We start from the raw sequence: 25,869 nt of genomic DNA on the forward strand, positions 1-25,869 counted from the left end.
GAACCTGGAACAAAAGGACCTCTAGCCTGTGCAAAGAAAATGGGCTGGTTAGGGAAAATGTGGAGCCCTACTCTCCAACTCCCTTTCCTCTGAGCTGTCACAGCAGGGCACTCAGGTGGACGGTGCTGTAGAAGAAACTCCATATAGCCCACATAAGAGGGGAGTTTTTGCTGCATTCACTCAAAAAGTGTAGTGATGATCACTCTGGCATGAGTTCCCCTAAGCACTCCTAGTGGTGGTCTGGCTACCCCAGCTTCAAGGGAATCTTGCTTCCCTACTTCATGAAGAAGATATGAGAAAAAGGGTTGACTCTGGACCTTGTTGTCCTCTTTTGTAATTTTGCCTCTTGTCCTCTCCCCTAACAATGGCTGCCTCCTCAGTATTCTGTCATACAGTTTTGACACTCTTGGTTCAAGAGGCTACTACTCTGTCCATCAATTTAGGTTCTTATATTACTCCTGGGAGAATTCTGCACCACTGCGCAATTTAGAATTTTGCAGAATTTCTTCCTCTCCCCCTTCCCCGCAGTAATGGGCTGCAGAGCTTTGGCCACCACTAGGGGCTGCTGGACCCAGTAGAGCCCAGGTTGCAAATAGAAGACAAGGCTGGGGAGGGGAAGAGAACTGGAGGGTTTCCAGCAGCTACAATTCCCAGCATGCCTGGAAGGAAGGAGGTGGCAGCTGCGCACAGGAAACTCCATGTAAGCCCAGGACCCAGCATCAGTCTGTTTCTCCCTCTGGATCCCTGGGCTCTAGGAGGGTAGGGTCTGTGAGTGTCTGGGCCGAGGGCCTGCAGCTGTCCCCTGGGGGGTAGAGGGTGTGAGTGTCTGGGCCAGGGGGGCCCACTGCTGGAGTCCGGGGATGAGTTTCTGGGCTCTGGGGGGAAAAGATGTGAGTGACTGGCTCCCCAGCTGGGCTCTAGGGGGAAGGGGCAGAGGAAGCAGGAACTGGATTGTCATAGGGATTTCTTTAACTCTCTACTTCTGGGGGAATTTTTGTGTGTGTCTGTATTGTTAGACATACTTGCTGACAGGTATTTTTGAAATAAATTACCAAAATAATTTAAACTACAATTTAAATGATTGTATAGTGTAATTTTGACAAAATTTGCAAAATTTTAAAATATTGTGCACAGAATTTTTTATTTTTTGGCACATAATTCCTCCTGGAGTATTATATGACACTCATCACTGTGGTAATCTGTAGCTTCAACCAACTGGAACAAAATTTCTGTTGGTCTAGTTAATCTACTCTCCAGCTCATTGTAAAGCATATCTTATCTCCCTGACCATCTGTCAATGATTATACAGTATGTAAATTTAAAAGTAAAGTGATTTGGGATGCACTTTGCATGAGACTACAAAGTCCTCCAAAAAGGGGTTTGAATAGGAGTATTTGGGTGAGTAAAGACTACTGCTGTGAGTGGACGGTTTGCAGGCTCAGCCTTCTAAGGGTATATTGTAAAATATATACACATGTAGTATAATGAAAACTGTACAAGGCAAATTAAAAGACTTGAATAAATTGTCTTAAATCAAGATTTCACACTTACTGTTGGTATATTTTTGGCAAAGATTTTAATGAAAAATTTGCAAAAGTCAAATTAAATTTTGTGTATTGTTTTATTTGTATGTAAATGCTACTTAGAGGCCTTATCCGATCATTAAACCTGAAACAATTAAAAAATCGTTACTCTTCACATTTTTGCTCTGTGCAAGGTTGACTTTCTGCATTCCCCACCGCTCGGATACTGAAACTAGAAGGGGTTCCCTTGTAGTTTCCCTCCTGCTCTAGCCCAGTGTTGGTGGGGCTGGTTTCCAGACTCTGGTTCTAGCTCTTGGATCTGTTGCTATTTTATGTTTAACGCTGCAACCATTGCGAGCGCCCTAGGAAGTGTGGGTGTGGTGGGGGGGCAGCTGGGTCCCAGACGGGCTTTGCTTTTCTGGGGGTGCCAGCTCCTGCCTTCCTGTTGCTATCAGAGATGCGCTTGTTCACTGCTGCCTCGCTGGGCAGTTCAACAACGGAGGTGGGAGACGGGTGCTGGTCCCGGAAGAATTTGTATGGTGGGGGTGCGCTGAGAGCCACTGAACCAAACTAAACCCCGATGGAAAGCGCCTCAAGCCAGGGGCGCAGCAGCTCTCCTAGTTCCAGCCCTGTGGGTGGGAGGGGGGCTGCCCAGACCCAGAGATGACCAAGGAGGCGGGAACACCAGTGTCTCTCCCCACCTACCTCCCGTTTCCAAGCGGCAGCCCCCTGCGCCTGCGCTCTGCACAGCTGCGAGCCCTGGCGCTGGGAAAACGAAGCGGCGGCTGGTTGCGCTGTTCATATGGCAACGGGGCGCGAGCTGTAAACACGCGGGCTGCGCGCGGGGAGGGACCAGGACCGGGACGGGGCTCGGACGCCGGGGCTGTGGCTGCAGCGCGGGTTCCTCTGGCGGCGCCTCTGCGCTCCGTGGGCTCCGCCGGGAGGGCTCCCGTTTGCCTCGCCAGGCGCTGGGCACGAGGCGCGATGGGCTGTTCTAGCAGCGCCCAGACCCAGGACAGCAACCGGCCGGCTGCAAAACCCAGCGACACCAACGGGCTGCAGAAATGTGGTGAGCGGGGCTCGACCGAGCGGGGCTCTTCCCTTTCTGGTGTGCGACGGGGGCTGCTCTGGTCTCCAAAGCCCAGACACCTGCATGGGGCTGCGCTGTTGTGATTTTATTCTACCGTGTCCTTCGCTAGCACCGCTTATCCCAGCCCCCCAAAGCACTTTGCAAAGGTGGATACAGGGGCCAGCTCTGGCTGAGGGAATTCTGCCATTTTACTTAGTTATCCAGAAATAAATGCTGTTTATGCGGCCAAAGATGTGCTTAGGGATTTACAGGACAAATCAAAAGCTGATGGTCAGTGCCCAGAAGAGCAGTTTAGCTAGCCCGGTCCTGTAAATATGCATGTGAATTCTCTTACTCGGGTAGCTGTGCTGAGTTCGACGGGAATATTCAGGGGAATAAAGTCATGTACACAAGCGTTTTAAAATTGGGGTCCAAATAAGTCATAACATATCAAAGGATGACAACAAACAAGGAAGAGAGAATTGCAGGAACACATCAGTCTAAGCGAACCTACTTTCAAGTTAAAAAGTAAATCCAGCACTTAAATGAAGACCTCTTTTTAAACCAGAAAGCATATTTGTATCAAATGATTATACTACTTGTCCTGCATTCCCTGAGTTACTGTGAAGGTCGCACCTATAATAATCATTCGGACAGGTGTTGGCCACCCTAGAAATTTGTCAGCATGATTTCTGTTTTCAAGTGCTGTTTTCACAGATTTATAAACTGGTTATAAAAAGTGCTGGAACTTAGTATACAAAGTCTTAGCCTAAAACCATTAACTTTTTTTTAATAGACACTTTTCTATGGATAGCTAGAAATGTTAAGACTCCAAAAGAGTCATTAGATAAAATCTTAACAGCCTCCATTAGAGAATTAACACAAAATAAAACAAAAAATCAACCCCCCAAAACCTAACCTAATCTTACCTGCACATTTGTGAAAAGCAATAATAAAGTTACTTTGTAGCAGCTGGTAAACCAACACATCAGCAGTTATTCCCCAAAAGGTGGGGGTACATTCCTATGGCAGAATTTACTGACCTCCTTCAAGTCAAGACACAATTCTTTGTCTATTATTGGGTGGTAAGTGTGGTTTTTGTAATGCATAAGCTTTTTAAATTAAATTTCAGCTTCAGCCATCTTCCACATCAACTAAGACTGGCAGTAGAATTTTGTAAGCAACTTTGGAAAAAAAACAAAACTGTCACAAAGCAGCTTGTATATCTCAACTCTGAAAGATGACAAATATTAACTATTTTAGACAAAATACAACCATTTATTGCCTTAGATGATGAAATTATTGTCTCATAAAAAAACCTACTTTTATAACAGCTTAGTTGTCACTGATCTTAATGCCTGTCATTGTTCATCATTCAGATATTTTATATTTATGCTGCCTTATGTTTCACTTTTTCATAAATGTTGTCTGACCATAGTTTGTCTTATAAAAACAGGCCTTATTGTACACTAGCTGAAGTCACTGGCAAAAAGAGAGCAGAGTAGCATCAAAATCTGAACCCAATCCTGCAATCTGCTCATGTCACTAGAACTTTAAACTTTGAGTGAGTGAGGGTTGCTGGATCAGGCATAAATATTACTGGATTTTCAAAAGTTTCAAAGAGGTACAAATCCCCTTGACTGTGGTGTTATCTAAGAAGCCCCTGCACTAGCTCAGTCCCATTGGAGAATCACCCATACCCTGGGCTCATCCACACTGTGTTAGATTCCACTGACAGTACAGTTCCAGTGGTTGTACTGTAGTGCAGAATCTGGGCGCTAACATCTGCAGGTTTAACATTCAGGTTCTTTAAAAATGACAAGTGTCCATTAGAACAAATAATCCAATATTACAGTGAAAAAGTGGAAGTAAGAAATGATTCTGATATTTCCTTTGCACACAGTGGGAAAATCTCATTCATGCAGATATGCTGTGCTTACACAATTCTTGTGGGCCTGATCCTGCTTGAATGAAGTCAGTGAGAGTTTTGCCATTGACTTAAATGGGCTACTAATTTCATGAGGAGTACTTTTCTGACTTTCAATGGTACTTTTGATCCTAAGTGGCTTGGTGCTTTTTAAAATCCCACCATGAATACACAAACTGTTGATATTTTTTATGTGTTGAACAGATTATGTATATATATGGTTTATATAAATATTCATACTTTTTCCTTTTGTTTTCTTCTGTTTTCTAAAGTAGAGAATCAATAAAATTTGTGAATGATTATAACAGCATTCAGATTTTTTGAATTAGCTAATGTAGAGACAATTTTGACATCTTGAAATACACCTCTACCCCGATATGCGCGACCCGATATAACACAAATTCGATTATAACGCAGTAAAACAGTGCTCTGGGGGGGCAGGGCTGTGCACTCCGGCAGATCAAAGCAAGTTCGATATAATGCAGTTTCACCTATAACGCAGTAAGATTTTTTGGCTCCTGAGGGCAGCGTTATATCGGGGTAGAGGTGTATATGCTTCATTACATGTATATTAAGGAATTACTGAGTAAAATACTTACTCTGAGTAATAATTTTTACCTGATTTTTGAGCATTATTCTGCCCATGGATGTACATGGGTCACTATCCTTGCCTTCAGTTGAATACAGTTTTTCAAATATGATTTATCTGTGATAATAAGGTGTCAGTTTTCTTAATTAAATAATTTGTTTCCAGATTAGAGACAAATCCTCCTATCAGTCCTTTTGTATAACATCTTTTAAAGCCAGTGGTAGTTTGGCATCAAAATAAATTTCAGGACATAGTCTGATATTAGGAGTTGATCCTGCAGTCCTTACCTTTATGAAATCGATGGGCCCATTCCTATCCCATTTAAGGCAGTGACAAAACTCCCATTGACTTTATTTGAGCTGGATCAGGCCCTAAGGAACTAACTGTGTGAACATGGAGTAGCCACATGAATAAAGCCTGCTTAAGACTATCTTTCCTGCTACGTGCAAAGAAAATATAAAAATCTTACTTTATCTTTTCACTGTATTATTTATCCCAATGGATGCTTGTTATTTTTAAAGAACCTGAATGCTAACCCTGTAGATGTTAGGACAAGGCACTCAAGTATGGTACTGCCCTTGGAATTGCACTGCTGGTGGAATCTGACTTGGGGAAGATCAGCCTCCTATGCGGGTGATCATCCAGTGGCGCACAGATCTTGTATCGCACCAATCCCTTGCTGCAGTTTTGACTTGTTGGAGCAAGTATTCAGCCTGCAGCCAGGTTAAGTTAGAGCAGCCCTGAGCAGGTGTGCCCCGATCTGCATTCTCTGTAGTTCAGCTGCATCCCGAGATCTGATCCTTAATTTTCGAATATTTCTCAAAGATTTCAGATGTAAGCTTTCTTTCAAAACAAATAATTTTTGAAGCTTTTAGGTTATTCTGATATCATATTTGAAATTATTTAGTTTTCTGGGCCAGATCCTGCCACCTTTACTCATATTAGCTATCTACTATTCTGAGTACTTCCATTTGCGGCCATTGGGACTATGTACATGAGCAAGGGCTACTCCCACGAGTAAGGGTTTTCAGAATTGGCTCATTTCTTTGTATCTAGTGCTAGTGCTTTAAAGAATATTCCTAGATTTAACACATTGCATCTCCATAAACTTAGCTCATAAAAATTTTAATAATTTCATTTTAGAAGTTATTTCAAAGACATTTTAAAATCATTTGTGCTAAATCCTGGCCTTGGCATACGTGCAGCGTGGAACTCAAACGCAGCTATGAGCCCAGCTGGTTTCTGTGTGCAGAACCGCCACATAGAGCTTAAAGATGGAGGAGTCTCTTCATGGTGGTCACATGAGTGCTGTGGTAGCCAGCCGTGCTCTCTCCCGTGGATATAATCAGGAAATGGGGCCATCAGCAGGAGAGAAAAAGGAGCCATCAGGCCAAAGAACTATTTCCCCACCACCATCACCAAGCCATACATCCTAATGGGTGGAGGAGACAGGATCAGCACAACCTATTAGGCGACCTAGGCGGTCGCCTAGGGCACTAACATTTGGGGGGCGGCGACTGTGGTGGCCGGACCTTCCGCCGCCTCTGTTGGGGGCGGCATTTCGGGGGCGGGACCTTCCGCTGCCTAGGGTGGCAAAAAAGCTGGTGGCGCTCCTGGGAGGAGATGTACACATTCCCTTATGCCCATGGAATAGGTTTGGGAGAGATTGTGCCTGCCTGAGAGTATAATTTTTCCAGTCATTCGCATGGGGCCTTGTGACTCCTAATAAGTCTCCTCTGGCATAAGTGCCATACTCTAACACTAATAGGGTTGGATAAAATACCCACATAGTTAACGTGAAAACTTGCTTGTTGCACTTAATTTTACTGATATCCTTACCTGCATTCTTTAACTATGTGTTAGTAGGTCTAGTCATGATGTTGTTATAATGACTTTATATGCAGTTATTCCCCTGACTGGAGGAATACTAGCTGTAGAATAAAGGTTTTCTTTGTGTTAATTCTTTGCTGTTGTATTTTAGAATGTTTGGTTTGTTGTACAATGTTAATAGCAGGTTTGTAAGGGAATAGCACTACTGAGAGTGCTAGGTGGAATAATGCAGACCTGGCACACCTTTGTACAATGGAGCCCACTGAAAATTTTGATGAAATAATTTTATATTGTTCCTGCTGTTTTGGCCTACTTTGTCAATGTTCTAAGGTCAAATTCTTTGTCAGCTTCATTCTGCAGCTGGCTGGATTCTAGAGCTTCTATAGAAGAAATTCCTGTTTCCGAGCAGAAAAGAGGAGATTGGAATTATTGAATCTGAGCTATTTCAGTCGTTCAATTTAGAGGGTTGTTGTTGTTTTGTTACCATATATATTATAAGGCATATTAACTCCTTAAACTAATGTTATGGTGCTAATAAGTTTGGACTTGTGTAAATATGCTGAAATACTCTGGGTTGGAATTCTTACCAACCAGTCAGGATGCAAGATATTTACTTCCTGAATTAGTTTAACAGGAAAAAGACATTTGCAAAAAGATTTCTGTTAAGTTTTTCCATAAACAAATTATTTCATTCAACTGAAATGTAATTGCAAAAGTTTGTGGCTATTTCACTGTATCTGAAATAAGTATCTAAATGAACACAAACATACAACTGCTGACAGATAGCTCTATTAAAGAGGTATAAAGTTTGTGGGAATTGCCTATCTAAACTAAAAATGTTTTTTACTATTTCTAGCTCCAACTTTATCTTCTTCCAACAATGAAAATAAATATTTTCAAAGGTTTAATGTATTATCACTATAAGGAATCTTCTTGAGTGTTGATTGCCACAAGATATTCATATTTCTGGGGAATGAATATATTAAGCTGATGACTGGGGCCCTACTTCTTCCATTTTAGAGAGTCCACCCTATTTTGAATGAAAGCAGGGGACTACCCCCTGAATTTCCAGCAGGATGGACCTTACATGGTATAATACTATTTTAAAATCCACACTTGCGTAGAGCATATTATATAAAACCTGTCATCAGTTAGATATGAAAAGGTGCAAACTGGATTTTGAGTAAAGGGCTGTAGACTAGTGCAAGGTCTGTTGTTCAAGCAGAGGGCAATTGTATTGGCTCCTAAAGCACAGGGTTTGCATCCTTGAGCGCAGAGGCTCTGTGCTTATCTTGCCACTAGAAGGAAGCATGGGTTAGTGGCTGGAGCAGATGACTTGGAACACCAAACGCCACTTAAACCGCTTTAATTTACACTTAACGCCAACTAAACGCCCACAACGCCACACAGAGCCCCTTTATATGGTATAGTATAAAAGCTCTAGAGCTTCGGTACTCCTCCTAGCTGGAGAGAGGAGTGCCGGGTATTAGTATATCGGATCTATCGGTTGGGGTTAGGGTGGGGCGTAGATCTACCGACGGGCGGTATCTCACAGTGCACCACTGACCGCTTCAGATCTGACCTGAGACCACTGACCGTTCTGAACTGCAGCAGCCCACTGAACAGGAACTTTGAATGCAGTTTGAATACGTGCAGTGATGAAAGCGAGCATCAAAATAATCAGTGAAAAATGAAAAAAAAAAAAAGAAGGCCAAAATGGAAGCGGCAAGCGTGGCGTCACAGATCGCGGCGAAATCAAGGCAAATTTCAGTCTACAGAAGACAAAAATATTCAAAACAATTTTTCAAAATTTTTTTCTGCAGACTCAAAGCAAAACTCAAAGCACACCTGCGCGTCAAAAGTGGAAAGCCAAAGAATCAAAAGGAGGATCAAAGTTCCTCCAGTGACTGGAAGCATTCTGAAAAGCATTTTCCTTCTCTCTCAAAAAAAAATGGCTGGCTGGTCAAAAAAGTGTCCAAATGGGGTCAGGGCATAGCTAGGGTCGGGGGCAGGCCCCGCACCCCCACCCCCCACCCACCCCCCACCCTGTCTTGTCTGAAGACCTTTCTTGTCTCTCTCTTTTCTATGTCATGATTTGCAAGATTTATGCTGCCAGCAGACCATGGTGCAGCACTGGTCAACATCCTTGCTCTCCCGCCTCCCATGGCCATGGGTGGCTGATGGCTCATGGTATCATCAGCCCATTGTCAGCATGGTGGCATTGCATGCTGGGGCAGTGCAAAAACCAGCATCAATCAAGCATCAGCGCATCGATGAGGGGCTTTACGGGCGCTGGCATAATTTTTCATCTATATGCAACATGGGCTGAGCTCATCATCATCACATCCAGGGGCTCAGCAAGCATCCCTTCACCCTTCCCCACCCTTCATGTGAAAGAAAGCTCTCTCCCTCCCTGCACTAGCTCCAGGACCTCTCCCTCTCCTCCCTGGACTGTGGACTATCACTACACACTCTTCTCACCACTACTCCACTCATTTCTCACTATATTCCTGCATTCTTTATTCACACAAGGGGGGGTGGGGATGGTGGACCAGTGGGGTGGGGAAGATGGAGATGGGGAGTGAACAGGAGGGCAGGCACCTGTTGCACAATAGCATAGAGCTCATAATCTATGCAGGATGACACTGAGAGCAGCTGCTCTCTGGTTCTCTGCTCTCTCTTTCTCTTCTCAAGTTCACCATATTCTATTCCAGGCAGGAGGGATTTTTTTTAGATAAAAAGGAGGAGGATTGAGGAGTCATCTCCATTTTTAATTTTTGCTTTTTTCGCCCTGGCCAGGCTAGCCCAGGGCATATGACAGCAAACAACAAATGGATGGGTGCAAAAAAGCCACCATGCAGCCATTATTACTTTATTATATGTATGGTATGGGTACAATATGGCTGATAACATCTCATGCTATCATGCAAAAGCAAGCAATGCACAAAAGCTAGCCACTGAAGAATCGCTGTGGCGGCATCTAGTACACATACGACAACAAAAAAAAACAAAAGCAGCTCCAGGATTGCCATGCTCCATCATCTTGGCATCTTTCCAGGGCAAAAAAAAAAAAAATGCTTGTCTTTGTTGCTTGCCCAGCCAGCAGAAGGAGGATGTGACTGACATTTACCCAGAACCACCCACAAATTTTTTTGATTTCAGGCATCTCAGAGGATCTCGGAAATCAAAGGGAGGGGGGGGGGAATGGGAATGGGGGAGGGAATAGCTAATAGCTACCACAGCAATGCTCAGAAATCGATCGCCTCGGACGGGAGACCACCACCGATTTAATGTGTTTTGTTGTGTGGTGTGTGCGATTTTTTTTTACAATCTTTTGTTTTGTTAAGTTTATGTAAATTTCGAAAAAATCCGAGTGTGTAGACGTACCCTGAGGCTTGGATCTTTTTCCTTGTGCAGTGACTCACTCTTTGTGTGATCTTAATAAAGCCACTTAGCTTCTCTGTGCCTCAGCTTCTCCACTGGTAAAATGTAGAGTATCCTTAGCTATCTCCTGGTCATGTTCTGGATCACTACTCTTAATTAATATGTGGATTAATGTCTGTAAAGTGCTTTGAGCTCCTTGGAGGAAAGGTGGTAGATAAATCTAACCTATTTTTCATTTTATTTGCTTATTCACTTTTTGCACTATATTATGCTTTGACAATGAGACTAGATTACTTAATTTAATTTTTTTCTAGTCAGTTTTCATTTATTTTCACTTTGTCGTACTATTAAAACACCAAGTTGCTGCAATATTTGCAGGGAAGGATTAGGAATTTTTTTTAAATTGTTTCTATTGAAATATTTAAAATCTAGAAATATTTCTGTTGATGTTAGATTTTGAAAACCTTGATATTATAAAACCTAGGTTTTGGTTCTGCAGTAAGTGGAACTGACAGTGTCCTGGTAAGTGTAAAATGTCAAGTGCACACAGTTCTAGCATAATGAGGATTTTATTCTGTAACCTACTGTAATCTTTTACCTATTTGAAAATCAAAACTAATTTTATGTTGATGTGTAATGTAACTAAGGGTTCAATTCTGTAAACACACGTGCCAGTAATTTTACTCACACAAGTAACATGTTAACTCATGTGTTAGTGTTTGCAGGATCAGATTCCGAAGATGCACATTTTCAAAAGAGCCTACTGATTTTGGATGCCTCCATCTTTGGTGTCCAACCTGAGACACCTTTTAAAAGGCCTTATTTACAGAAAGTGGTGATGACCCCCTTCTTGAAAACCACACCCCTTTAAGCTGTCTCAAGTTGAACACACAAAAACTTGGGCATGGGAAAATCATTAATTGCACTTGCTTTTGAAAATATGGGCCATGACCAGAAAGTACCCCTTCTCCTGGAAAAACCCAACCCTTTAAGAAATCTGTGCGTGCTGCCTTCTTGAATTTGGCTTGTTATAGTTCTTTGTAATCAGATACTTAAAACCCCTCATTTCATGTCACTCTTCCCACTATACCTTGAATTACTTTGCAAACTACTGTGCACCTCAATATTTGACAATGCTCATTTGCATGAAAACATGAACCTGTTGTGGCTTTATGTATATATCTATTTCTTTATAATGTACAATACTGTTTAAAACATTTGCAGTTTTTCTTTTAATTCACAATCACACTTTTTTAAATTCCCAAATTATTTTTATTTATTACTGTGAAGATTTTTCCAGTGAGAAGATAAAGCAGAAAACTTTTTTTGCTATTCCATTATAAAGCCCAACTGCACAGTAATATGTATTTTATAATATTATCAATCAATTGAAATATTAATAATTTATATGAATCATAATAATAAACCCAATGCAATACAAGTAAAAATCATAATGTAATCAATGGTAATAACTCTTCATTAACCCTTTCAATAAATTTAGCTAAGACCTGCAATCTTACTTTGTGATTACAAACCTTGCCAAGATCCACCTAGCATATAATGAAAGAATAATTCATTATTGGTAGCCCAGTGCCTTGGTTCAGATTATAGTTTCCTATGCAAATGAGAGAGACCTGTGTTTAGCAGGTTTTTTCCATGTATGTTGTCACTTTTGAGCCTCAATTCCTGCCACTCATCTACCTCAGTTGTCTTTCCTTGTACTCCTACTCACTTCAGCCAGAATGCACTTGGCACTTCTTAGGGGACTGCCTCACCTGAGTGCCCCAGGGGAAGTACTGTTTTCTCCCTGACTGCCTCTCACAGAAAGTTGTTTTTCCCTTCAAGGAATTACCACAATGAATTTATCTTAAAAGCAACCAGACTCAAATAAACTAATTAAAAACAAGGTTTATTACATTCTTCAGCCATTCCCCTACGTGTTTAAAATATTGCTTAATTCTGGTGACAGCTCTCATCATCACAATCATCATTTAACCAGAAAATGCAGTTTGTCATAATCTTGCAATTACAATATTAACGCATTTCCTCCATGAACTCCCTAAGGGTTCTTTCATCCTAATATTTTTTGTGAGATAGTTAAATTCAATGTCTTGCAAATTTAATCAGATGATTAAATCAGCCTGGTAGATTAGTATCAATTTGATGGCTCATTCTGTGACTTTTTCAACTTTATGATAAAATGCCTATAGAAATGATGCATAAAAGCAATTTTGTTCTGTTTTCTTTTCCTAAACTTCATCTGGCTAGCAGACCCATAGCTTTATTTATCCTGTAATCCAATCACAGATGAAGGAGCCAGAACTGTTTAGTTTATGTTTACCGTATTTCAAATATTCCTTCCATATTAGTAGAGAAGTACATTTGAATGTATAGCCTATGATATAAGATAGAGTAATATGTACAGTAGTTCAGTGTTAAAAATGTTGTGTATTTTAAAAAGTTAAAATGCTTTTTCTTGTCATGTATGTGAAGTACTGTATGCTGTCAATGCCCTGATCTTCACTGAGGTTAGCAGTGATTAGATGGTAGCATTTAGGCAGGTGTCCCATCATGCTTTGGGATATAGTTCTCTCCTTAATATGTCTAGTGTGCATATTACCACCGCTATCGTTAACAGGAACTGTGTGGCTGCATAAAGGGGAGAATCCACCTAATGGCTGCTGATTCTATTGAATAAGAAAATCTAACTCAGTGGTTTGCATTTTCAAGTGAAAGACATGGCACCCCATTTATAAGCACCATTAGAAGTCACCCATGTGCATCTAGGGTTGTCAAAACCGAACACCCTTGCCCTGCCCCACCTCATCTCTGAGGCCCTGCCCCCAGCTCACTCCATTGCTCGCTCTCCACCATCACTCACTTTAACTGGGCTGGGGCAGGGCGTTGGGATGTGGGCAGAGGTGAGGGCTCTGGGGTGGGGCCAGAAATGAGAGGTTCGGAGTGCGAGAGGTAGCTCGCACCCCAATGGGGCAAGGGGTTGGGGTTTGGGAGGGGATGAGTGCTCTGGGGGGGCAGGGATGAGGGGTTTGGGGTGCAGGAGGAGGCTCTGGGCTGGGGCCGAGGGGTTCAGAGTGTGGGAAGGGGCTCAGCGCTGGGGCAGGGGGTTGGGGTGTAGGAAGCAGTGCAGGTTCTGGGAGAGAGTTTCGGTACGGGAGGGGCGCTGGGGTGGGGGGTTGGGGTGCAGGAGGGGGTGTGGGCTCTGGAGGGAGTTTGGGTGTGGGAGGGGACTCAGGGTTGGGGCAGAGGGGTGGGATCCGGGAATGGGTTCTGGGTGTGCGCTCTGGGTGGCACTTACCTGAGGTGGCTCCCAGAAGCGGCTGGCATGTTCGGTTCCTTAGGCAGAGGGGCCAGGGGGCTCTGCGTGCTACCCTCAGGCGCCACCCCTGCAGCTCCTGTTGGCCACGGCTCCTTGCCAGTGGGATCTATGGACCTGGCACATGGGGCGGGGCAGCACACAGTGTTCCTGTGGCCACCCTGCACCTAGGAGCTGGACGTGCCGCCTGCTTCTAGGAGTCGCATGGAGCCAGGGCAGGCAGGGTGCCTACCTTAGCCCCGTTGCGCTGCTGGCTGTCCTGACCGGAGCCGCCAGGGTCCCTTTTTGACTCAAACTGAACGTCTGGCAACCCTATGTGTATCCAAGGGTAGGATTTAACCCTCAGTACACTTGCTGCATGCATATTTGTGCTGTAGAAATTATTGTTTCCTTAGAAATTATTGCTGACCATGTGGGCCTGACTCAAACAAAACTTACATATTCAATATGCTTTACTCATAGGAATGACAGGTCTATTTAAAGAATAAGTTTTATACACAACTGCAAACTGTCTTACAGGTTGTAACTAGAGCTGAGTGAATTTTTTTTTATTTTTATTTTTTTTTTGGTTCAGGGGTTAAGCTGAAATTTTAAAAAAAACCCTGATTTTGTTCAAGGCAAATGAGAGAACTGAAAAAAATAATTTAGGGTCAAATACAATATTTTGTTTAAACCAAAATTATTTGTTTCCAGGTTTTTTTTTTTTGGTTTTTCACTCTTTTTTGTTTTTAAATTTAGCTAAATATCAAAATAAAAATATATTTTTGATATGAAAAATCCAAACATTATTTTTCAAAATGGCCAAGACAAAAAACACTTCCAATTTTTCAAAATATATTTTTAGGGTGGTCAAATGATTTAAAAAAATCACAGTTAATCACAAAATTATAAAAAAAAATCTCAATTAATCAGTTTTAATTGCACTGTTAAACAATAGTAGAATACCAAATTTATTATAAATATTTTTGTTTTTTTTACATTTTCAAATATATTGATTTCAGCTATAACACAGAATACAAAGTGTACAGTGCTCATTTAATATTATTATTTTTTGTTACAAATATTTGCACTGTAAAAAAAGAAAAAACAGTATTTTTCAGTTCACGTCATACAAGTGCGATCTTTTTATTGTGTAAGTGCAATTTACAAATGTGGAATTATTTTTTCTTTTAGGTAATTGCACTCAAAACCAAAACAATGTAAAACTTTAGGGACTACAAGTCAAAGCATGAAGGGGCATACAGATATTTAGCTTATGTAGCAGATAGTTTTGGTGCCCTGAAAAATGCATTTTTCAGCGAATTTGCTATTCACCAAAAGCATTTCACCAAGCTCTAGTTGTGACATAATTGCACAAGTGCTATCCTAGTTTAGTACTGATCTATTTAAAACACTTGTTCATTAATGTCATATTTTCTCTTTTTCTTTTTAATTACAATAAATAAAACCTACTTCAGATGAAAACTTTCCAACCACAGAGGAAAATGAAACTATACCTGACCAGACAAAGTTAGATCCAATGGAGGAGGTGGATCTCACACCTGAGGAGACAAAACCTAGTGAGAATCTTCCAGCAGAGGAGCCAGAAGTTTTGATTCCAGCAGCAGCAGAATGTGTTAATTCTCACTATAAAAGAGTGGATCTGGAGGGCACTCGACCACTGGCTGCAGAACGCCGGGGGGGCACTGGACCACCGGCGAAACACATTGGGATACCGCCACCTGCGGGACCGGCAGAGGGCACTGGGATACCGCCACCTGCGGGACCGGCAGAGGGCACTGGGATACCGCCACCTGCGGGACCGGCAGAGGGCACTGAGATACCGCCACCTGCGCGACCGGCAGAGGGCACTGGGATACCGCCGCCTGCGCGACCGGCAGAGGGCACTGGGATACCGCCGCCTGCGGGACCGGCAGAGGGCACTGAGATACCGCCACCTGCGGGACCGGCAGAGGGCACTGGGATACCGCCGCTTGCTGAACCGGCAGAGGGGAGTGTCAGCCCTGTAACAGAAATAGTCAGGGAAGTACAAAGTAACGAAGAGGACCAATTCATTGAGGGTAATATTTGTGCTTTTGCAGATTCAGGAGGCCAAATTCTGCCTTCAGAGACTTGTGTACAAGTCCTATTGAGTACAGTTAACGCTGCACATGAGTGTGTGAGGGCAGAATTTAGTCCACAGAGTTCTTACACTGTATTATATGAAAGAATGTGGTTGGGAAAGCCTCGTGCACAGAAGTCAAAATTGTAATAACTGTAATAAAGCCTCTCAGCACTACCAGTTGTTGACTGTGCTACTTCATTTCACACACTATGTTTTCTGGTTAGATAAAATATCCCTTAGATTCCTCATTTAAGTGCTATGGGTTGTTTCTTTGTAAAGTATTATTGCTCAATATCCACAAATGCCATATTATCCATTTCACTACATAGCTGATGTAAATATTATTGTAGTGTTATCCTTGTGGGGGGAATGGGATCTCGGCAAGCTATAGAAAGGACAGGTCGTTCCACATATCGTTTATTTGTAAAGCACCTATAGAGTTCTGGATGCAGTTATTCTAGAAGTGTAAGTAACATAGGCATCAAGCTAACTGCATAGAAAGTCCTTTTACCTTGCAAGGGGTCAATGAGTCTCTGAGAGAGAGAGAGAGAAGCAGAAGTAGTCTTTGCTATGCTCTCAGTTATTATACTGTGGGCATATTTCTCTCTGGTCTAATTTTATTGGAGTTACACCAGGGATGCATTTGGCCTTATAATACAGAGTTCTGCTTTCTATTGTGGTGATGTTCTACCAATTCAAAAAAACCAAGACAAGCTGTGTGGGGGGTGGGAATGGGCAGAAGGGCCATTTTACAGGGCTAGCTGCTAGAGAAGTGGAAAAGCACAGGAGATATGAGTGTAAGAAAAGGAGCAGCATGGGGTAGGGTTTCTCAAAGAAGAGGAAAAGTAGATATCTAGGGAGAAAAATCATGTCAAGGAGTGTGGGTGCCTAACAGAGAGTATTTGCAAGGCCTCACAAAGGTGGAATATGCATTGAGGACCTGGGGACCTCATGGAAGGGGAGACTGCAAGGTGGGGTAAGCTATCTCAGGAGAAGGCTGCTCAGTGAGTCAGAGATTCAAGGGAGTGTTTACACATGAGGGCAGAGTATTCCATGCATGGATTGGGTTTCTCACTGGCAGAGTAGGTTAAGTTAGGGATCAGGTGTCTAATAATAAGTGGCAATTACTCATTAAAGAATTGGATGCCTCAGGGAGAGGCGTTCCCTAGGGGAGCACAAATGGGTGGCACATAAGGCATGTTCTCTGTAGGAGAGCGTGCCACCAACAGCCTCTCCCACTGCACATTCCTGCTGAAGAGGCGGAAAGGTCACTTCTTCAAGCAGAACTTAATGGCACATGCAGTCACTTGGATATGTAGCATCACCACCCATAAATGTGTTGACTCTCCTGAATCTATGTTGTGAACCTTACACCTCACATAGAAATATTTGTGGTACAGATGCTGCCTTCTCCACTCTTATGTATTCTTGTTTAAGAGAATTTGGAATCTGTTTCTTCATGAGATGGTAATTTATCTCCATGTGTGTTAAATTACTAGAATAAAATACTTGTGTTACATAAAAGCTAAATGGCTGACTTGGTTAGGTTGATTACTTGATTATTCCATTAACTGGCCCTTATTAGCTTACTGGCATTCTATTGGAAGCAGAACACCATCTAGTAATCCATGTAGCATGGACTCTATATTGAGACATTTTTGCAATCAAAAAACTGATTGTTTGTTTGAAGGACAGATATGGGGGTTATTTTGACCATCTAGTCACTGTTGTTCCCCTTCATCTCAAAGCAGGATTCCTTTTTGGACAAACTCTGTGTACAGTTTTGCTGATGTCTGTCTCAAAATGGTGCTCTTCCACAAACGGTTAATTTGTGTGTGTGCTCGCACATGCACAGGGAGGAGGATTCTTTCCATGTATTTTGCGATGATTGGGCTCCTCTATTTATTTACAGCATGGTTTTTTTATTTTCTTAATTCACTGATACTACTAAGAGTGAGGCAAATACTTAGTTTTATATTTCAACCGGAACTGCACGCTATCACTTTTTTCTATTTGTGTTGTTGACTTAAGTTTATATACTTATGATCTTGATAACAATATCTATATTAAAAGTTTACAGTAAAAATCATAGTTATATAAGAAAACAAAACCAGTTTAAATATGAAATCAAGCCTCAGGTCAGAGTGCTCTGAATAACAAGTGAAGCAGGAGCATTTTATGGACATGAAACATGCATGTACCTCCACAATTGTAAGTTGCATTTGAATGTCTCTTATCTATTGATACATTCAGTTTCTGATGTATTTCTGTGTCTATAGAAGCTATTGCAGGCCTGACAAAACCAGATCAGCCATGCAGAAAAGAGCTGGGGGCACTTAATACTGGTTAAGGGTATCCTAATTTGATATCCATGGTTACTGTTTCCAGGTGAGACGGGAGAAAAAGTGGAAACTGAGAAGCACAGTGAGCTAGTAAGTGAGGGGACTGAAATAAAAGAAGAAGAAGAAACAGGAGAAGCTGTGGATGCTACAGCAGCAACAGAGATAGGTATGTTGACAGAGAAGTGAAGGACCATGTGTATTATCATTTAAGAGACAGAAAAGGTGTACAATGTTAATGAACATATCTTTCATTATTGCATTCTCAATTTGCAGCTGCTGCCTTCTGATTTTAACACAGGAGGCATATTTATCTTTAAAGATGTCTCCTTTTTTGTGGTAGCAATCAAGCATTCGTTGTGCGTTCTATCAGATCTCATTTATATAATGTTCCTATAACCAGTAAATCATTCCCTGTTTGGCAAAAATGGTAGACTTTCTCTAATGCACAGGCCTGGAAAATTAGATGTTTCATTAAGAGCATGAATCCCATAGTTACTATTTGCTAGACTTGTTCTTATGAATAGTTTATTATCACAACTCTGAGATTTCCTTTCCATGATGATCCTTCATTTTAGATCCTCCTGCTTTTTGTTATTAGCAGCTGAATTCAGCAACATAACACTAGGATAAGTGCAAATTCCAGACTCAGTGCAATCATGTGGGTAAGTAGAAAGCATGAGCTGATGAGAGAATGTTTAAAAACAAATAAATGAAAAATAATAAATGTAGGGGGATAAGAACATCACTCCAGAAGAATTTAACTTTACACTCAAATTATACCTCTTTAATTTCCATCATCGCGCAGGCACTTCATGGGAGGTATTTCCTCCTCCTTGCAGAGGGTCCCATATTAACTTTAATGGAAGCCAGTCACTTAGGGCCAGATTTTTAGAGGTATTTAGGTGCCTAAAGACACAGGCTCCTCATGAGATTTTTTAAAAGAACTTAGGTGCCTAACTGCCATTGATTTTTTTGAAAATCCCACTACATGCCTGTCTGTATCTTTAGGTGCTTAACTACCTTTAAAAATCTGGCTCTTAGGACCTGTTCCTGCAAACTCTTACTCCCACAAATAGCTATTGGTCAAATGAGTAATCCTGATCATTCTGATTGGGCTACTCACATGACTAAGAACTACTTGTTTAAGAGCTGGTGGATCAAACCCTAAGACCTTAGGAATATGATAGTGAATTTCTCTAAAAACGGAAATCTGTATGATCAAAAGGAGCCAGAGGACTCAGGAGTATAATTATCATTATCTTATGCCCCCATTCTGTATAACAGTGAAATAAAATAAGATAAATTCCAGTAGCTGTTTTTTATAGTTAGCACCACAGTATAAAGATGAACTTATTGTCAATTAAAAGTGAGCTGTTGCTACTTTTCTGCATGGCTTGGGATGTTGTCTTTATTTTGCTGCATAGTTCAGTCTGTCTGCCCTACTGTGGAAAAGAAATGGCCATATTCACACTAGACAATAGATTACTCTTATTTTAAAGAGGGTGATTCTTGAAGCCTTTATTACGAGGTCTTTGACTGTTCGGCTGTAGGATATTGTAGAGCAACTCAAATTGTGGGTATGTCCAGAATAAAGAATGAGTATTGGATAGTTTGGGAGGGTAGCTTCCTCTTGTGTACAAGCAATATCATTCTAAGCTACTTGTATGCCCCAGGCACTGTATTACCTGAACATCTCACATTCTCCTTGCAATAGCCTCATGAGGCAGGGAAATACCATTATCTCTATTTAACAAATGAGGAACTGAAGCACAGAGAGACTAAGTGGCTTGTCCAAGGTCACATACTAGGTGGTGCAGTAGGAAATTGGACTTGGATCTCCTGCTTCCTAGGTTAGCATTCTAACCACTGAATCATCCTTTCTCTGAGCAGAAAACCTGTATTTTCAAGGTTCCTAGCTTCTTCAGATTCCAAGTACAAATACTAGCACGGCCTAGTCTTTCCCATAAAGCTAAAGCCACGTGGTCCTCCAGGCACAGAGGATGAAAACAGTTCTGTTTACTTGTCTGCATATAGTTAAGACTTTAAATCTGGCTGTCTGATAAAAAAAAAACAACAGGATTGCCTGAATTTGAGCTATGGTCTCATTCTCTCAATTAAATTAAAAATGTAATTTTGTTGCTGCTGTGATTTTTCCAGAGGTATTTCTCTCATTCTGCATGTCCTGGTTTGGACTATTGTGCCAGGGCTTCTCCTTTTAATTCTCTTTATTTTAGCCTGTCTGAGTGTCACTAAACAGAACTGAGACCATGTAATAATTTATTTTAAATTCACATGAAAATTCTAGCACCTTTAAATAATAATCTGGTTAATGTCAATCCTGTTTTAAAATCTAAATCTGGTCATGCAGAATAGCACTGGTCCAGTCCTCCCGTATTGCTACCTGCTGGTGCTGTTGAACACTTATTGTGATAATGTCCAGGAATGTGTTGATTACTGGTTCCCTTTCAAGCCAATAGAGAGTAGCCTCCATGGGCTGAATAAGATCTCACTCACAACTGCAGCAAGTTCTGGATCATGGTTTAACCATGTATGTGCATAGATTTGCTTCAGTTTAGTTCACTGTGACCATTTTGTACACTGCAGTGTTACAAGATAATGAAAATAGCTTTTTGCCAAGAGTGATAAATCCTGAAAGGCATGTAGCATAGTGGGTAAGAAGTTTGGTAAATGTGCTTAAACATTGCCATTTGTTGCAGATTTGATATTTAAGTGCTATTATAGAGGCGACTTCCTCTTCACACCTGTGTAATGTGATCTAGTACATTGTCAGTTTGTACAATGCCATAACATGCCAATTCATTATTTTTTTAATAGCTAGGTCACTGTGTAGAACCAAAGCATTGAAACCTATGTGTAGTGACTGCTGTAGTCTGGTGAATATGGCATCTGTGTTCAATGACAGCTTTGCCTGTGAAGATCCAGAAATGTTTTCTACTTCAAATATTTCATCTCTAAGGATAAGTTTTTGGACAAAGTGGCCAGAAGTTGCCTTTCATGCTATGCGTTTCAGCATACTACTTAGCTTTTGCAAAGCCTCATTTTCATTGACGACAGTTCAATTAAGACCTCTGCTCAATGTGCAGCTACGGTCAAAAAAGCAGACAATATGTTAGGATGCATAAGGAATGTGATGATGAATAGTACAAAGAATATAATGTTATATGAATCAGTGCATGGTGTGGCTTTATCTGGAATACTGTGTGTGACTCTGGTCACCTCATTTCAACAAGGATATTGCAGAATCAGAGGGGATTCAGAGAAGGGTGATAAGAATGATCAAGGGGATTGAAAAATCTCATATTAAGAGTTTAAAAAGATAGGGATTGTTACCTTAGGATATGAAAAAGAGGGGACGTGATGAAAGTTTATAAAATAATGAATGATCAAGGAAAGGTAGAGTGAGAACGTCTGTTTTCCCTCTCTCGTAACACAAAAACAAGGGAATATTCCATGAAATTAAAAGGTGGGAAATTCAAAACTTGTAAAAGGCAATACTTTGTCGTACAATGTGTAATTAAACTGTGGAACTCACTGCCACAGGGGAAGTCATTGAGACCAAGAATTTGGCAAGATTCAAAAAGAGATTAGACATTTATATGGCTATAATAAGCCAATGTCAGAGACACGATACTGGACTAGATGACCCTTGAGTCTGATGCAGCATGTGAATTCCTATGTTCTTCTGATAATTTTTGATAATTGCCATCAGTTCTTTGGCCTGACTAGCAACCAGTGTACATGACCAATGCCATTGTCTCAGAGGCATTAGCAACATGAAGGCCCAATATATGATAGCAACTTCATGGATAGCTATAATGTCTTTAAAAATAAATTGTTTTTTGGAAAGACAGGGATAATTTTTTCTGAGATCTAAAATAGTAAGCTCAGATTGTGGTTGGTGCAGTACACAACAGTGTACCCATATGGACTCCCCCTCGAGCTGCTCATTTATGTGTGACCAGTGTCACTGATTTGTTTATGGTCATCTGCATAGTCTTTTTCACACAGTGATCTTCAGAACCCTGCCTTGTTGAGCCAGACACGCTAGCCTGCTGCAACACAGACCCAGGTCTGGTCCACGCCCCCAAAGCTTCAAACTTTAACCAAAAATTGCTCAGCAGGTCACCTATCTCCAGCACCCTGACATCCAGCTCCCAATGGGATCCAAACCCCAAATAAATCCGTTTTGCTCTGTATAAAGTTTATACAGGGTAAATCATAAATTGTCTGCCTCTATAACACTGATAGAGAGATATGCACAGCTGTTTGCTCCCCCAGGTATTAATCACTTACTCTGGGTTAATTAATAAAAGTGATTTTATTAAGTATAAAAAATAGGATTAAAGTAATAACAGACAGAACAAAGTAAGTTACCAAGCAAAATAAAGCAAAAACATGCAAGTCTAAGCCTAATACATTAAGAAACTGATGACAGGTAAAATCTCACCCTCAGAGATGTTCCAATAAGCTTCTTTCACAGACTAGACTCCTTCCTAGTCTGGGCCCAATCCTTTCCCCGGTACAGTCCTTGTTAGTTCAAGCAGACATCTTAGGTGGAATGCAGGAGTGTTCTCATGATTGGGCACCTCCTTTGTTCTGTTCCACCCCCTTTTATATCTTTGGCACAAGGTGGGAATCTTTTGTCTCTCTGGGTCCCTACCCCTCCTTCTACCTGGGAAAAGCACCAGGTTTAAGATGGATTCCAGTATCAGGTGACATGTTCACATGTCCTGTGAGACCCCAGCTCCATTCTTCCTGCACGCACCCATGAAGGTTTGCGAGTAAACAGACCATTTACAAGCATTTGTCCTAGTCAATGGGAGCCATCAAGCTTCCAAACCACCATTAATGGCCCACACTTTGCCTAATTACAATAGGACCTCAAAGTTATACTTCATATTTCTAGCTTCAGTTATATACAAATAGGAGGAATGTATTCAGTAGATTATAAGCTTTGTAATCATACCTTACAAGAGACCTTTTGCATAAAGCATATTTGTTACATCATATTCACACCTATAAGCATATTTCCATAGAACATATGCAGTGCAACATCACAGTAGGTACATGCACAAAGAGGAGGGGGGATGGAGGAGGTGGGGATTGCTGAGGATGGATAGTGGTTTTCTCAGGACTTCCCAAAAGATCCTTCCAAATATACTAGCAGGGGGGCAAACTATTCAGGACGTATTATTTAAAGGGTCTCTCAAGATGACAGTCTCCCTTTAATATATATCTTAATATTCAGTGCACTACAAGTTAACTTTTTTTTATATATCTATTTCAGAGGCAATGAATAACGAGGAATGAGAGTCAGGTCTATATGGACTTCCTCTTCTTGGTCCTATCAGCTGTTCAAATGAACATTCTTTAATCTAATCGCTTTTGGGGGAAAACATGAGGATTTTAAAAAGCTTTTATGGACTTCGCTACAAGCATTAACAAAGGGCACCAGAAAAAATCTAAGTATTTTTCCTGAAGTCAAGTTGCCAAGACTTCAACAAGTAATTGAAATATATGAACTTTTTACCTATCTGCCATAGAGTGCCTTCTATACGCTGCTAATAGAGTGGAAAGAATTGTCATATAAAACAGTCTAACTGCTCAATTTTTTTAAAGAGTTTTCCAGGTTAAAATGAGTAACTTAAAATCCATCTGAGGGACACTTATAATTGGTACCAACTAGCATTATACAGGATGCAAAAGATACAATACTGCATGTTGTTTCAATGTTAGTGCTAGGTTGAGATCAGAAACATAGGTCCAGTCCTGATCCCAAACCTTACACAGGTGAGTAGTTTCAGTGAGTGCATGGAATACTCATGTTTATCAAGTTGCTCAAGTGCGTAGATATATACAGGATTAGGACCTGAGAGCATCATTTAACAGGACCTAGCTAGATGCAACAATCAGTTTTTCAAGAAGATAAAGAATACATAGGGTGTGACACTATATGAGGACAAATGTCTTTTGGTGACTTTACAAAAAAAGGTTACTGATAGGATAGCAGTAGCACATACACTTGGTAACTATTGCGGTGGAAGAACGCATTTAAAATATTTTATATTGTATTATGTATTTTATGCTCATAGTATCAGTCCTGACACAACTAAGGAAGTACAAAAAGAAACTTTGAAATTACTAAAACTCAGATGGATACAAATTATTAATAAAATTACATTTAGACACTGTATAGTTTCTAAAATAATTATAAAATAAAATAATTATAAACATTCTAGCCACATTTTCCTGATAAGTGTTATCTTTAAAAAAAAAAATTATACTGTATGGATTCTTACTTGGTTTACAACATGCTAAATAGCTCCTGAAGCTGAAGTTGAACAATGAAGCCTTTCAACATAAACTTCTTGTGGAAACAAGCCTGGAAACAGCTGATTTCACGGATGTGATAGAGGATAAATCTGTCCTGATACTGAACAGGAAGAAAGGCACCACTGATTATCGCTGGGACTGCATTGGCAAAACTCTTTGGCATAAGAAATCAAAGGACTGCAGTCAGGGAGAAAAGTGAGGTTTTTCAGAATGGGTGAGCACTTATTGGCTCCATTTAGGAGGTCTTCACATAAGTGTTAAAGATAAACACAATATATAAAATACTTAGAGACAAAGTCTGCATTGTGTGTGCACATCTGACTCCAGCTGGCTTTGGTTTGTGTTAAATATTTAGATTTATATCCATTGCCTTTTAATTTTTCACTTCAGCTAATATTGGTTAAGTTTGCTGTGTTATTTCTTACAGTCTTCTATTTCTTAATGTCCTGTTCAGACTATTGAAGTTAACTATGTTTTGATTAAGATAGGAAACACCACCAGTTTTAGGTTGGAAGTACCCCTTATCCTTATCTGCAGCCTACATGTTGTATCAAGTCACAGTTATTTTATGGGGTTCTATGTTCTTTGCAATTCCATAGATGAAACAAATGTAATCAGTTAAATTTTCTACTGAATATGCTGCTGTTTTAAAAATGCTGCAGCTTTTACAAAACACAGGTAAAATGTGTGTCTTTTTTTTTGTTTTCTTTAAAATTTCTGTTGTTCGATGTTCTTGGGGCCTTTTTACTAGTTCTCTAATATTGGACTAAAATCAAATCAAAGTGACTGCCCCTTGTTACTTTTTTCTGATATACAGTTCCAATATTGGCACAGAAATATAAAACATTTTAAAGGGTTTAAATATACTAATAGTAATTAAGTGTAGGCATTCCAATCAACAAGACCAGAAATAGTAGCAGCAGCAGTGGAGCTTCATTAGCTTTTTAAATATAACTTTATAAATAATTAAGATAACCTATAGATTGTGCAATCTCATTACCATGGCACTAGCTGCGTATCAGTGGCCTCTTCAAAGAAACAAGTGAAAAGATCCATATATGTCACACCATACAACTTTTTTGAAATCATGTAGCAATTTTTAATTGGAAGAAAAAGGACTGTGAGCCTGCCAATGTCTCAGCAATACTTGCCTTCCTCAAACACAGTCACTTCCTTGTGTACTTCATGATTACAGGTAGCATAGATGTTACTTCATCCCATCCATTCTAAAAGCAAACGAGCTTTTCTGATTGTATGTGGAAAACAATAAGCTGCCACAAAAACTATTTTTACTCTCCAAATTACTCTATCACTACCTCCAGAAATAAGACCAGCACTAACATTCTCATGCTAGTAATGCCAATGTTCTGTAAGATACCAAAGTATACACTGTTACCTATACACAGCTAAGGC

At 40.7% G+C, this 25,869-nt stretch overlaps 1 protein-coding gene across 1 annotated transcript; it reads left to right on the forward strand.

The window, feature by feature from the left end:
- Positions 1-2,186: 2,186 nt before the first annotated feature.
- On the forward strand, positions 2,187-25,857 carry ERICH5 (glutamate rich 5). Its single transcript, XM_039523023.1, has 3 exons — positions 2,187-2,592; positions 18,149-18,268; positions 23,411-25,857. Exons 1-3 carry the CDS (start codon positions 2,187-2,189, stop codon positions 23,431-23,433), a joined length of 549 nt encoding a protein of 182 aa, XP_039378957.1. The 3' UTR covers positions 23,434-25,857.
- Positions 25,858-25,869: the final 12 nt, after the last annotated feature.

The sequence above is a fragment of the Mauremys reevesii genome, linkage group 2 (genome assembly GCF_016161935.1).
Source record: "Mauremys reevesii isolate NIE-2019 linkage group 2, ASM1616193v1, whole genome shotgun sequence".
In the NCBI taxonomy this organism is placed as follows: Eukaryota; Metazoa; Chordata; order Testudines; family Geoemydidae; genus Mauremys; species Mauremys reevesii.